Source organism: Mercenaria mercenaria, chromosome 6 (assembly GCF_021730395.1).
Source record: "Mercenaria mercenaria strain notata chromosome 6, MADL_Memer_1, whole genome shotgun sequence".
NCBI lineage: Eukaryota > Metazoa > Mollusca > Bivalvia > Venerida > Veneridae > Mercenaria > Mercenaria mercenaria.
This window is the reverse complement of record NC_069366.1, coordinates 57,718,856-57,733,746: the sequence shown is the minus strand read 5'-3', so window position 1 is coordinate 57,733,746 and position 14,891 is coordinate 57,718,856. Positions and strand designations below refer to the sequence as shown.

Here is a 14,891-nt window from a genome sequence, read left to right as displayed (position 1 = left end):
GTATCTTATCAAACAGTTTAAATGCTTTAAATTTTTATCACCGTAATTACTGTTTGCTTTCTTTCAACATTCTTTGTATTCCACGTAGCCGTGGCCTTTTGAAAAACAAAATACTTCTTTTGAAGAAATATGACTTTATCCCCCACCAAACTTGTTCAAATAATTTCAGCAATTTAATGTTTGTGACTGTTTGGAAAAAATCTAATTTTTTCTTCAATCCAAATGTTTATAAAAGTTTCTAATCATTGAACACAATGAATCATTTGGCTATGTTAAGTTAGGTCTTTATTTCCTTTACAAGTGTTTGAAGCTTTCAGTTTTGTACATAATTTCAAGTATTTCAAGTTTCAAAGGCGACTGTTTAAAGCACTTACCGTATTATAGAAAAATCATTACGGTAGACGGACAAGTTTCTGAGCTTTAAAAGAAGAAATTATATCATTATTGTCGTAGATCGAAACTGTTTTGTAATAAAGAACGATCACAGTGGTAGTAAATCACTGGCGGCTTTTTGTATAATAGTTTATTATCATCAGATCTCAGCGACTTTTAAACATAGTGATATTGGTCATGAATTCCTTAAATTTTGTCAGCTTGAAAAATTCTCGTTTACCTATTACTTAGGGTCCTCTGCCTTTAGCCTGCTGGCGGCAAGTGATTCTGCCTTTGCGACCAGTGCAGACCAAGATCAGCCTGTACATCCGTCCCGTGCAGGCTGATCATGGTCTGCACTGTTCGCTATTCAGTCTGTAAGTTTTCAGTGAACACCCTTTTGATTAATAGATGGTATTGCCCATATTGAATGATAGACTAGTCCATTTTAGAAATTTAGCAGTGTAAAGATTAAAAACATTGTATTTTGGACAGTTTGGTACACAATTGTTTGACCCCCTCTTGATGTTGCCATAAAATCCCGTACAAAATTACAATACAGTAGCTGTGGAAAAAAATTATCTCAGGGTAGTTGTTTTGTCAGGTAATGCTAGTTGTTTAGTCAGGTAATAGCCAGGACAGGAAATGTCAATTTCTTTTCATCTGTTTCTGTCATCATTATTTATTGTCAGTATTATTCATTTTCGATGTTATCCTCCTTCATTACCTGGGCTGTGTACTTGGTAAGAGAAACTGACTAATGAACTTGTACATGTTGCTTGGTACCATTTTGATAATGACAAATTCTGGATCATTTCTTGGAAAAAAATTCAGGCAATGTGGCAACATCTTAACCCATAGAAATGACATACTGTAAATACTGTATAAATGACAATTTCCGAAGTACATAATAATTATTATGCAGACATTAGATGTGCTTTTAGTGAATTGTTAACTTCTGCAGGGTAAAATCTCCTGTAGAGAGTTTGTTATCTGAATCATATTGATATTGTGTTAGCGATTTTATATCTGCCTTACAGATCTGTAATCTATTATCTATCTGTTGAAAAAAAATTCAGTCCCAGACTATTAAATCATTGCTACATGTACTAAGTACACATGTAGGTGGAGGCACAGTTTGAAATTTTTTAAATTTCAGACGTTCAATATTTTCTAGAAGTTTGAGGAATTATGAGTGATTGATTATTTCTGAAAATACAATGTTGAAAAAGGTGCACGTCTGAGATTGCATGGTTCATGCACGTGTAATGATGAGCAGATCTGTTTCATGTCGAAATGGTTGCATCTTAAATGGCGCATAACAAATAAATGTACAGTTAGTCTGTTATGAGAGGTGGAATTTGGCAGAACAGACATACTTCTGGCATAGTTTTGGATGTATTAATTCGCAAGAGATTTCGTAATTTCTAAAGGCACTGGACTCTCTTTGTTCTCGCTGTTTAAAATCATGTCATGTTTCGTGTTAATTTGTTTGTGTATCTATTTATAGATTATTGTGTGTTTGTTTCTTTTTCCTGATTGTATCTTGTGCAGATAGATAACCGAACTATTCTGGTGAATCATCAGTGATCTGTGTTGCCCTTTCAGTTTGTGCATTAGATAGGCACCCTACAAGTGAAACATGTAAACAAGGAAGATGAGAAAGCAAATCATACTTGTAAGAAAATGATTTAATAACTATCATGAAACATGTATTTGCATTACTTTAGAGATTTTGTCAACTGCAGAAAGAGTCCATGATATTTAATATTAATATAAGACCGATTTTCATGTCTATTAAACAGTTTTCATAAATCCAGCTAAGGATCTTTTTAAATTTTACTTTCAGTATCAACAAAATTCTGTATAAAACTTAGTAATAGTATAAACCCACCTACTAAGGGCAGCACAAAACATGGTTGAAAAAGTCATGAGTTAATTATTTCCCGTTATGCCAAATGTTCGTACTTGGTTAAACTGTTTTCATTTCACATGTTCGTTTTGAACTCCCGGATTTTTTTTTTAATCAGAATTTATTGTGTGAAAGATTTTTAGTGACAGCCGGCAGCATGCAGTGTCAGATTTTCTTGTATTGTTTAGAAATGAAAGAATATCATACTTTCTTCTGACCCTAGCACAATTTCCATAACTGTTGTTTCCAGAAGTCTGAGAAACTTCCCGCAACTATTTTTATCCGCCATAACTGGTCAGTGTTACAGCAAAATGGACCAGTGGTGTATTATTGGTGTTATCTGATGTAGCTCATTATCTAACCCTGGAATGTTTGGAATTCCTGGCAGATCAATAGCTTTGTTTGCACACTCCATTCTCGGCCAGCAGTATGGGTTATCTCTGAGGGGATCTCAATGGTCTGTTAGACTAAAACATTTAGATGTTTACTTTCTTTTTTCCGAGTGTAAATAATGTTATAATGCAATTTCGGTTTCCAACATTCTGTTCAGCATATTAAGGAGCTAGCACCAAACTACGGGGCAAGAATATTTCAAAGGGACACTTTTTTTATAAGATTTTATAAGGAATTATTGAAATGTTTAGTGGTACAGTATTTGAGTGTTAGCTTAATATAGTATTACATATTTATTTATTACACAGGGAATAATATTTATACATATCTCCTTAACCTTGTTAAACACATACTTAAATGTCTGTCTGGCCCTTGTTTTATTTTGTGGTCTCATTGATTAGTCATCAGAGAACTACTTTTGCTCTGGTATTTTATACAAATCATTTTTTAGCTCATCTGATTTTTTGAAAAAAAATGATGAGTTATTGTCATCACTTGAGCGGTTGTCGGCGTCGGCGTCTGCGTCGGCGTTGCCTGGTTAAGTTTTATGTTTAGGTCAGCTTTTCTCCTAAACTATCAAAGCTATTGCTTTGAAACTTGGAAGACTTGTTCACCATCATAAGCTGACCCTGTATACCAAGAAACATAACTCCATCTTGCTTTTTGCAAGATTTATGGCCCCTTTTGTACTTCGAAAATATCAGATTTCTTGGTTAAGTTTTATGTTTAGGTCAACTTTTTCTCCTAAACTATCAAAGCTATTGCTTTGAAACTTGCAACACTTGTTCACCATCATAAGCTGACCCTGTACAGCAAGCAACATAACTCCATCCTGCTTTTTGCAATAATTATTGCCCCTTTTGGACTTAGAAAATCAGTTTTCTTGGTTAAGTTTTATGTTTAGGTCAGCTTTTATCCTAAACTATCAAAGCTATTGCTTTAAAACTTGCAACACTTGTTCACCATCATAAGCTGACCCTGTACAGCAAGAAACATAACTCCATCCTGCTTTTTGCAAGATTTATGGCCCCTTTTGGAATTAGAAATATCAGATTTCTTGGTTAAGTTTATGTTTAGGTCAACTTTTCTCTTAAACTATCAAAGCTATTGCTTTGAAACTTGCAACACTTGTTCACCATCATAAGCTGACCCTGTACAGCAAGCAACATAACTCCATCCTGCTTTTTGCAATAATTATTGCCCCTTTTGGACTTAGAAAATCATTTTCTTGGTTGAGTATTATATTTAAGGCAACTTTTCTCATAAACTATCAAAGCTATTGCTTTAAAACTTGCAACAGTCTTTCACAATCATTAGTGGACACTGTACATCAAGAAACATAACTCTATCCTGCATTTTGCAAGAATGATGGCCCTTTTTAGACTTAGAAAATCATGGGTAGGACAATATTTCTATTACACAAAAAAAATCAGATGAGCGTCAGCACCCGCAAGGCGGTGCTCTTGTTTTTTTTTCACTTCAATCTTTGCTTTTGTATACATTGGCTGTATTTATGTCATTCTATATAGATAAGAATAATTAGATAAGAAATTGACAGTAAAATTCTCCACTTCCTAGTTTCATCTTGAATTCATTCCCCATCCCACCTTTGTTTGCAGTGAACAGTTTTGTATTGTCAGTTTTATAAAAGATATCTTTTTTCTTTAATATGAAGCTGCTTTTATCTTCTGTGCGTGCAGATGATATTAGGAAGGCCTCTTTGTTCAACAGGAGTATTGATAATTTTGAGATGACCCCTCAAGTCAAAATCAAAGATGCACAGAAAAAATTAATCATAGAGGGAAGTCAGTGGGAAAATATGTTATGGTGTCATTTGTTTTCTCATCTTATTGTGCAATTAGGTTACATTCTAGGTGCATAATATGGTCATTCTAGGTGCATAATATGGTAATAAATAGATACCCTCAGCCACCTGTCACTTTCCATGATTAATTGAAATTGACACATTTATTATATACATAACAATATACATGCATGTAAAAGTCTCCAATTTTAAAAAAATCAACAAGTAAAACAATGTCATATCTGTCTTCATCTCTCTTAAACAAAGAAAATCTTGATTGATTTAAAATTACATGTAATGCCCTTAGGATTTTTGTTGTCATTGTACAAAAATTAAGGTTGTGCAGTTTGCCGATCATTAATTTTCGTTCGCTTGTGACTCATTATTAAAATACCAGATGGAATGATTTTATAAAAATGGGTACAAGATGAATAAGATTTTTATTACCCATTGTTTTACCTAACTTTGTATTATTTTGACAGGTTTATGGCATTTAGGGCGTAAAATTAACATGAAAAGTATTTTGGATCATGGTCTCATTTTACATGTATTTTATTCATCACATTTTTCATGAAAACAAAAATCAAACATTGTTTTGCAACAAAAACTCCTTAAAGGATAATGCCAAAGGATTCACATGCTGTTGTTGCTCATTGATGCAGAATAATTTTGGCGAAATTATAGTCTTTTTTTTACTGACAGACACATCTTGTCGGGGATTTGCGTTGGATTGCCAAAATCTGGATTAAAACCGTTTAGAAAATGGGAACCACTCAGTCTGACCCTTCCTATTTTATTGAAAGAAAAAATGAAGTCGAAAAATGGAAGGCCATTGAATAAAGTAATCAAGCAAACACATAATTATTAGAGTCACCAGTTAAAATATTGTAATTAGTGTGGCTAGTACAGGTCAAAGTGCACAGGTAATTGATTTTTCTGAAAAAAAGCACATCTTTTCTAAATGAAAATAAATGGTCCTTTTGACATTATTGAACCTGTCAGTTATGAACACTAATAATGGGGAATCGGGGAAAGTTGAAAAGGGGTTTGTGCTAAGTTATTCTTCAAAATTTGTTTTGCGATGATTAATCTTTCATAAGTCATCGTTTATTACGTTGGTGACAAGTCCTACTGGAAAAAATATTGTTGGTGATGTTAATGTATGCAAATAGAATTTTTATCACCAAAATGATTGTATAAATATGGTTATTATAACTTTAATGGATGAAGTGTTTTAATTCATAGAATTCTTCTGTATTGTACCATATCTGTTCTGATACTGTAGTACCTCTACTGAGGGCGCTGTCAGCAGTTGTTACTAAGCAAAGGAAGTAGTCCCAAGTATAACCACTGATTTAAAAACAGCGACCAGGGTTTTTTCCATCTATAGTAGGGACCATTGACAAGCCCGTTCTACTCAGAAAACATGTTTCATGTCATGCAGTTTTCCTCCGATGTTGACTTAACATCAATATTTTTCTTTCTCGTTTGCTAAGATGCAGAGCTATTTTTCCCCTTAATAATAGGCCAGGGGGCCTCTTCCTCTTCTAGTGAAAATTAAAAAAGCCAATGGCTTTTAATAATAAAATTTCTCAACATGAATAAATGCAGGAATGAAATTTTCTACAAAATATAACTTTCCAAAATTATTTACATTAATCGTTAGAAATGAATACATGTAGCTTTTCTCCCTCCTGTATTTGAACTTCTTGATGATATATCAAAAGACAGACAGTGCTCAGCATGGGGATTTGGTCAGGCGGGCGGGCGGGCGATGTCCACTAACTTTGTTCTGTGCATTTCTTATTCATGCATGGAGGGATTTTGATGTAACTTGGCTGAAAATAATGTTCACCTTCATGAGACAGAGTGTCTTGCGCAAGAACCAGGTCCCAAGGTCTAAGGTCAAAGGTGAAATTCAAGAACAACTTTGTCTGGAGCATTTCTTCTTCATGCATGGAGAGATTTTGATGTAACTTGGCACAATTGTTCACCATCACACTCAGAGGTCAAAGGTGAAAAACAAGAATGACTTTGTCCGGAGCATTTCTTCTTCATGCATGGAGGGATTTTGATGTAACTTGGCACAATTGTTCAACATTATGAGATGGAGTGTCATGCGCAAGAACGAGGTCCCTAGGTTTAAGGTCAAGGTCACACTTAGAGGTCAAAGGTCAGATATAAGAATTAAATTTTCTTGTATGGCCTTTTAATGAGTTGGTGAATGCTTCTACCTGTTGTCACCAAAATTTGACCTGTTGACCTTGACCTAAAATTAGTGCCTTTGGTGATCTGCATACAAAAACTTTGCTTCTAACAAGCTCTTGACGGGCGTATTTAGTAACTATGGCACCCTTGAATGTTAAGTTTTATGATAAGGGCAAAATATGATGAACCTGTCTATAATTAACGTTTACCCTGCTAAATTTCTAAAATGGACTGATCCATCATTCAGTTTGGGCAGTACCACTTATTGTCCAAAGGGGTGTTCACTGATAATTTTCTGACTGAATAACAAACAGTGCAGACCATGATCAGCCTGCACTGGTCGCAAAAGGCAGAATCACTTGCTGCTAGCAGGCTAAAGGTTAAAACGTTGTTGATAAGCATTGAGCGTTAAATAGATGAAGTTTAGCATGTATTATCTTTTTGATGACTCAGTCACACGTTAAAATGAAAAAACATTTTTAAAGCTTTTAAAGAAATCTTCCGATTGCACTGGGTCTGTTTATTTAACCATATCAGAATGTTAAGAATGCTGTGAACTGAAATTTTCAAACATAAAAAGTAAAAAATGTGCAAAATATTTCATCGCATTGAATTTTATTGTATCTTGCTGCAGCTATGTTATGCTCGAGTAATTTTAGATCTTCGATGTTTCTCTACCATAGGTTGGGTAAATTTGTACCTTAAGTTAATATTTGTGATTGTTGTATCTTTGGCAAATGTTTGTGAACAGTCACTCCGAAATTTAAAGCAAAAGTTAATTTCAAAAAATTTATAATGTCAACAAATATTTTGTCATAAACGTTAACTAGCTGTTAATTTCAAATTCTTAATGCTTCTTCTATTTACTAGGTTTTGCCATTTTAGAAAATTGACACATTCATAAATATTTGGTTTTGCATTGTCAAGTCTTGTGATAAATGTATGTGATATAATAAATACATAGTGAATGGCTCAAAAAATTTATTTTTACACAAAATTATGTTTTGCTTGGATTAGTTTGATATATACCATTTTCACTTTATATATTGTTGTGTAAGAAATTATACACGTAGGGATATTGAAAATGTGTCTCCATATATGAACAAGCCACTTAACCCTTAGCCTGCTGCAGGCGAATTTAACAGCCTTTGCAAACAGCTTGGAACCAGATCAGACGCCGATTAAATCGGCGTCTGATCAGGTTCCAAGCTGTTTGCTACTCTGACAATATTTCTTCCAATTTTGGAGCAAATTGAATGAACTTTACAATTTTAGCAGACGACATTTCCAGCAGACGACAATTTATCTAGCATGCTAAAGGTTAAATAAAATTTTCCTTGAGATCTTTGGGTACTCTTTCTGTTGTCGCACAGACAACTTTTTCTTAAACCACAAGTTTTCATACTGTCTCACAAAAGGCCAAAACTCTGAGGCAAAGACAGTTCAATAATTATAAAGTACTGTCCATAAGTATATTGCGATAAGCTGGTATTTGTCTTTATGAAGATTTTAGCACTTGTAGGTACTTAACTAATCTTGGATTTTATCAGATTTTCGAATACGAAAAATCAAATTTGAATCAACATGACCTCATTATATCTTAGCGAACAGATTTGTATTTATCCTTGTCGCTAGCCCCAAAATCTCAAAAGTTACCAGTAAGAGTGTACACAATGAATCATCCAAGGTGGTTTTGAAAGCTTCACATTGTAACGTTTGTTACTATAGTCACCAAAGCATGCTTTTATACCCTGTTTAACCAACTAGACAATTTTAAGTCAGAGTTTGCCCGCTCTCGCCTCTTTAATACTTGTTGGTTGAAACCATACAATTATTTACAAATAAATTACTATTATGTTTGTTAGGCAGCGCCAGTCGCTGAATATTTAAAATTGTTTAAATTTGACAGTTGAAAGTGGACATTTTAAATTCAGTCTAATGAAGTTCAAACTGTCTGCAATGAAGACTCAGGAGATTTATGTTTAGCTTTGACTTAATTGTATGTATTTTGTGAAAAAGTAATTGCTTTATACAAAGTAAAAGAATTTGGCCTTGAACAAAGCTTCTGCCTCATGCTAATATATGCCAACATCTGAAATATATTTGTATTGAATATTTGTATTGTTCGAGGAAAATAAAATCTACGACAGCAAAAAAATCTTATTTTGTACAATGCGGTTGCGAACATTGATTGTAAAAAAAAAAAAAAAATACACAGTGAAAACATTTTTATAAAAATTAAAGGTTAGTAAAATTTTTTTGGAAATTTTTGGTGTAGTAATTTTTCTCAATCCAGAGAAACAAGTTCTTATAATGCTGAAGGGGTGTAGGAATTTTAAACAAAAATAGAAGTATGTAGAAAAAAAAGTTCACTTAAAGGGAAATGCCTGCATAATTATGATCATGGAAATTAAAAAAAGAAGTAAACAGAAGGCAATGTAGATATTATTTAAGTATTAGAAATCATTATGTGATTATCTCGGAGATGAAATTTTATGAGTATGCCATAGTGAACAAGTGAAATGTTTTTTTAAAAAAACACTTGAAGCACTTGTTTTGTTTTGTTTTTCTTCAAATATCTGTTGCCCTGCAGTTACAATTATATATATATAAAAAATTGATAAACATTCTGTTCTTATATTCGTAATCGATTAATCGATTGTCTAAATGGGAAAAAAGAACAGTTTCGTCAATTTTAAGTCAACTTGACGAATTTGTTAACTGGTTTATTTTTTGCAACTTCTTTCTTGAAATTTATGAGCTGGAAAGATCACCAGATTGATGAAAACAGAAAAAGTTTTGTTTAATGTGGTCTGTTTTGACACATCTTTTGAAAGAAATCTCCGTTAAATCAAGATACCCTATATGTCTGCCTTTTTGTGACATCGGAGATTACTGGAAAGCATGAAGAAATTATTTCACTTTGATTTCAAAAAGAAAGACCTTTATTTACAATTTTAACAATTAAAGAACATGTGTTTGAAGTCGCAGGAATTAAGCATATTCAGTTGCAGTTGCAGGTCATCCATGCTTCACTTTTGTGATGTCAGATTTGATTTTACAAAACCTGGTTTTTGTGAATATTTTCCATTTCATAAATGATAAGTATAATAAACAAGGTGATTTGGTGAGTTTTTGGTTTATATTTATCGATACAAACACGTCATGTAGCCTGTAAAATAGTAACGCAGCAGACTCTTAAAAGCATAAGTCACATACACCTTTGATATATTATATGGCAGGAGTTTAGCTATATTATATGTATATCAAACGGTTACTAATAGCTTTTATTGACTTAAATATGAATACCTTTATTTATGTTATTTATGATATTTATGATTCTAAATACCTTTTATTGGCTTAAATACAAGTATTTTTAGCTCGACTATTCATAGAATAGTAGAGCTATTGGACTCGCCCATGCGTCGGCGTCCGCGTCCGCGTCCCGATTTGGTTAAGTTTTTGTATGTAAGCTGGTATCTCAGCAACCACTTGTGGGAATGGATTGAAACTTCACACACTTATTCACTGTGATAAACTGACTTACATTGCACAGGTTCCATAACTCTGTTTTGCTTTTTTACAAAATTATGCCCCTTTTTTGACTTAGAAATTTTTGGTTAAGGTTTTGTATGTAAGCTTGTATCTCAGTAACCACTTGTGGGAATGGATTGAAACTTCACACACTTATTTACTGTGATAAACTGACTTACATTGCACAGGTTCCATAACTCTATTTTGCTTTTTTACAAAATTATGCCCCTTTTTCGACTTAGAATTTTTTGGTTAAGGTTTTGTATGTAAGCTGGTATCTCAGTACTCACTAATGGGAATGGATTGAAACTTCACACACTTGTTCACTGTCATGATCTGACATGCACAAAGCAGGTCCCATAACTTTATTTTGATTTTTACAAAATTATGCCCCTTTTTCAACATAGAAATTTTTGGTTAAGTTTTTGTATGTAAGCTGGTATCTCAGTATCCACTAATGGGAAAGGATTGAAACTTCACACACTAGTTCACTTTCATGATATGACGTGCAGTGCAAAGGGTCAATAACTCAACTTTGCATTTTACAAAATTATGCCCCTTTTTCAACTTAGGAGTTTTTGGGTTAAATTCTTATATGTAAGCTGGTATCTCAGTACCCACTAATGGGAATGGATTGAAACTTCATACACTTGTCCACTGTCATGAGCTGATAAGCACTATGCAGGTTCCATAACCCTATTTTACTTTTTTACTAAATTATGCCCCTTTTTCGACTTTCTTATTCATTCAAGCGACAAGGCTGTTAAATAGTGGAGCGTTGCTGTCCTCCGACAGCTCTTGTTATTAATGATTCTAAATATGTTGCGGGAGACTCCATCACAAAAATCTAGGAGCCAGTCCCCTTTAAAAATTGTGTTGTTGTTTTTTCAGCCCTAAGGGTCATTTAAGACCACAAGACTGGGTCTAATGAAGATTGGGACAGAAAAAATAAATCAGCCCAGGTTTTTTTTTTTCTGCCGTTTTTATAGCCGTTACTCGGCTATATTCCCAATGCCAAAAAGTATCATGTATTTTTCCAAAAATGAGTGCAAAAATTCCCAATTTACATTCTGAAAAAAAATTCATCAAAATTGCACAGATATTGACCAAATGGATAATTTTGTAATGGCAGTATGTTAAAGAGGTTGTACAATGTGAAACAAGTGTATGAGAAAGTGATTAAACACATCCTTACTATATCCTATGGGACTAATTATTTCCCTATTTGGAACATTTACGCATCAAAATTCCCAATATTGGGGGTATAGGCTATGTTCCCAAAACAGAAAGAAAAAACCCTGCAGCCTTGTTGATGCAGTACATTGAACACAGACAAACCAATTCTTTTTAGATGGAAGCTGAACAGCTATATGAAATGTTGCTGATACGAACAAGGCTCATGATATAAAGCAGTTTGCTAAAAACAAAACAGAAAAATATTTTTCTATTTATTTTATGTTGAGAAGTCGGGGAAAAAAAATTCTTGACCAAATGAGTGTTAGGTGGTCAGACACATTTAAATAGTGGAAGAAATTAGTCATTCATAATACTAGAAAAGAGTAAATATCTGGGGGAAGAAAAACACTTTATTTTTACTTAAAAAAAAATATATTACTATGCCTGTATCTTTGACAAACTTTGTTAACTGAAAATGTTTTGTAGACATAAATTTTGTCATTGAATATCATCATTTATAAATCATTTGTGTAAATGTCACATGTCTGCAAAAAAATCAACAAAGGAATGAGGCTGATAGATCCGAATGTGAAGATAAACTGTTAAAAGCTATTCAGAAAAAAAGAAAAGAGATTTTGTTTGCGATAAATCCTTTCATATAGTATTGAATGTTTTCGAAATTTTAACTGCATGATGTCAACATATACATGTGTAATACGCCCTATCAAATCGGAGATGTGTTTTTACTGAAATGTCATAAATAATATCCCCCCACCCACCCCTTATTTATATGCCCTATCAACCCAGTGATGCGTTTTTACTAAAACATCATAAATAATATTTCCGCCACCCATCCAACCCTTTCAAAGAAGACACAGTATCAGTATACTATTTTGGTTTCTAGTCAAAGATCAAAGAATACTGTGGTCTACAACAGTCAAACTTTACGCCTGTTGTCAGGGAATGATCCCTATTTTTATCCCCCGCCGATGAAATCGGGAGCGGGGTATTGAAATGGCGTTGTCAGTCCGTCAGTCCATCCGTCCATCCGCAGCCATTTCTCAGTAACTACTCTGTAGAATTTCATGAAACTTGAAATAAACATGAACCAACATACTGCAATGATGCCCGTCAAGTTTTTTTTTTGATTGGTCAATTTCCCTCAGAGTTATTGCCCTTGATTTAATGAAAAATGTCCGTCTGCAGTCATTTCTCAGTAACTAGCAGATAGAATTTCATCGAACTTGAAATAGACATGAATCAAGATACTGCGATGATGCCCTTCAAGTTTTTTTCGATTGGTCAATTTCTCTTAGAGTTATTGTCCTTGATTTAATGAAAAATGCACAAAAATATCCGTCCGCAGCCATTTCTCAGTTACTAGCAGGTAGAATTTCAGAATTCCCCCCCCCCCCCCCCCCCCCCCCCCCCCCCAATTTTTTTTTATTTTTAGTTTTCTATCAATATTTATAATCAACATGTAAACTTTTGTATCCTTGTCCCTCCCCCCACCCCCCAAAAAAAACCCATTCATTTTCTATTTGATTTTGACTAATGAAATTATTTGCTTCTTGGTAACATTCTTAACTTTTTGCTGGATATATTTTTTTCATCGAATTTGCTTGTTGCTCAGTAAATCAATGGTCAAGGTCACCGTGGCCTGTAGAATAGAAACGGCCTTCAGCTTTTAGTGAACCTCCATGTACAACAGAAAAACCATTGATCATGAACAAATCAAACTGATTTTGTTTTACACTCAAATATATGTTTGGTCTTATTTGTATTTTCAGGTCAGTGTTTCAAGTGTTCAGAAAAAGTAACGGGTGCCAATGATGCCTGCCAAGCCATGGGGCATATATACCACACAAAGTGTTTCACTTGCTGTTCATGTGGTAAGTTAAGTTCAACATGTGATAAATGTTATTACCCTGTTTTATTGTCCCATAATAGTATATATTATATTGTCTGGACTATATTGCCATATACATTTGGTACAGAAAACTGCTCTGTTATACTTAAGAAATAAGTATAAGAATTTTCTTAGTTCTGTAGTATTGTCACATAATTATGTGGTTATGGTGATGTTCTGGCACTTCTAAACTTGTCACAGGGAGTTAATATTATTATATTGTCACATATACCAATGGTGTATACTGCCATTTTATTATACTGTCACATATGTAGCACACATACGTACTGCTGATCCGTAATACTGCCTCATACAGTACATGAAAATATAGGTGTGTTGTATTATACCAGATTCATACAGCACCATTTTCATGGTAAACAGATTCAAATATGCTTTACATACAACTGTAGCAGAGGGATGGATGGAGGGGGTGAGGTGTGCAATATTCATCCTTAACCAGTACATATAGGCAAAGAGCTTTCTAACCATATGGACAGAGCAAGAGGAGCTTCAAGAACAGAGAGAGACTTTTAGATACATGCATGTTCAGCTAACTTAGCCTAGTTCTTTCCAGATAGAGAGCCGGTACTTTTATGCACCTGATGAATAGCTTTGATGCACCTTTACCTGAGGAACTCAGCTCTTTATTATGTAGGAGAGAACCTCCCAGAAATACGCATTGCCTGGATTGGTGTAACAGGAATTCCCCTCCCACCACCAAACACCATTACCATACACCCAAAATCTTTTCAGAAAGAAGTTTGGGGGATATATCCTGTTATACCGGATTATGCCAGGACAGAATCTGATGGCATATTGTTTTGTTGCATACTTATATTTTTAAACCTTATTAAACTTGTAACTAATATGTAAGTAAAATGTGTATTTTGATTACCAACAACAGTTATAAATGATTTTAATGATCTTCATGCTTTCAAGGATCAAGTTGATTTCAGTTTAAATAGAAATATTTTCTCTCTATTAAACTTGTGTGTCTGAAGTACTCTTCTGTTTTAAATCCTCGAAAATCTTGATTCTTCTGACCATTCTTCAAGTAGCGTTTTATACGTTCGATGCCTTTGATGGGATTTGTGTAATCTAACGGAGAATGTTTGGTTTAAACCGGCAGTTTTTTCAGCATTTGACTAAAATTTCATGCTTGTATAAAGGAACAGGAACTTTATTGTTTGGTCTGTATTGGAGTAGCCTAGTCAATAGATGAAAAATACAAATTTTGAAAAAGGCTAGTGTTTTGTAAATTCTTTATATCTTGTGCAAGTGTCAAAATTCAAGTCGATTTATATTTAATTTTCATCATAATATTAAATAGTTACTGTATTTGATGAAAGCAGTAACACAGATTCATTTAGACTCTCCCCTAACCTTTAGCCTTCTGGCAGAGAGTGATTTTGCCTTTGCGACCAGTGCAGACCAAGATGTGCAGGCTGATCATGGCCTGCACTTTCGCTATTCAGTCTGTAAATTTTGAGTGAACACCCTTTCAAATAATAAATGGTACTACCCAGACTGAATGATAAACCAGTCCATTTTAGAAATTTAGCAGGGTAAAGGTTAAGTTAAAA

The 14,891-nt window shown here is 33.9% G+C and overlaps 1 protein-coding gene across 2 annotated transcripts in view; it reads left to right on the top strand.

Moving 5' to 3' along the window:
• Nucleotides 1–14,891, top strand: part of LOC123550469 (Wilms tumor protein 1-interacting protein homolog) — a 41,679-nt gene that overhangs the window by 6,063 nt on the left and 20,725 nt on the right. For both annotated transcript variants that reach the window (XM_053546037.1, XM_053546038.1), the window contains exon 2: nt 13,190–13,291. In XM_053546037.1, coding sequence (XP_053402012.1) covers nt 13,190–13,291 — 102 coding nt within the window. The remainder of the gene's footprint in view (nt 1–13,189; nt 13,292–14,891) is intronic.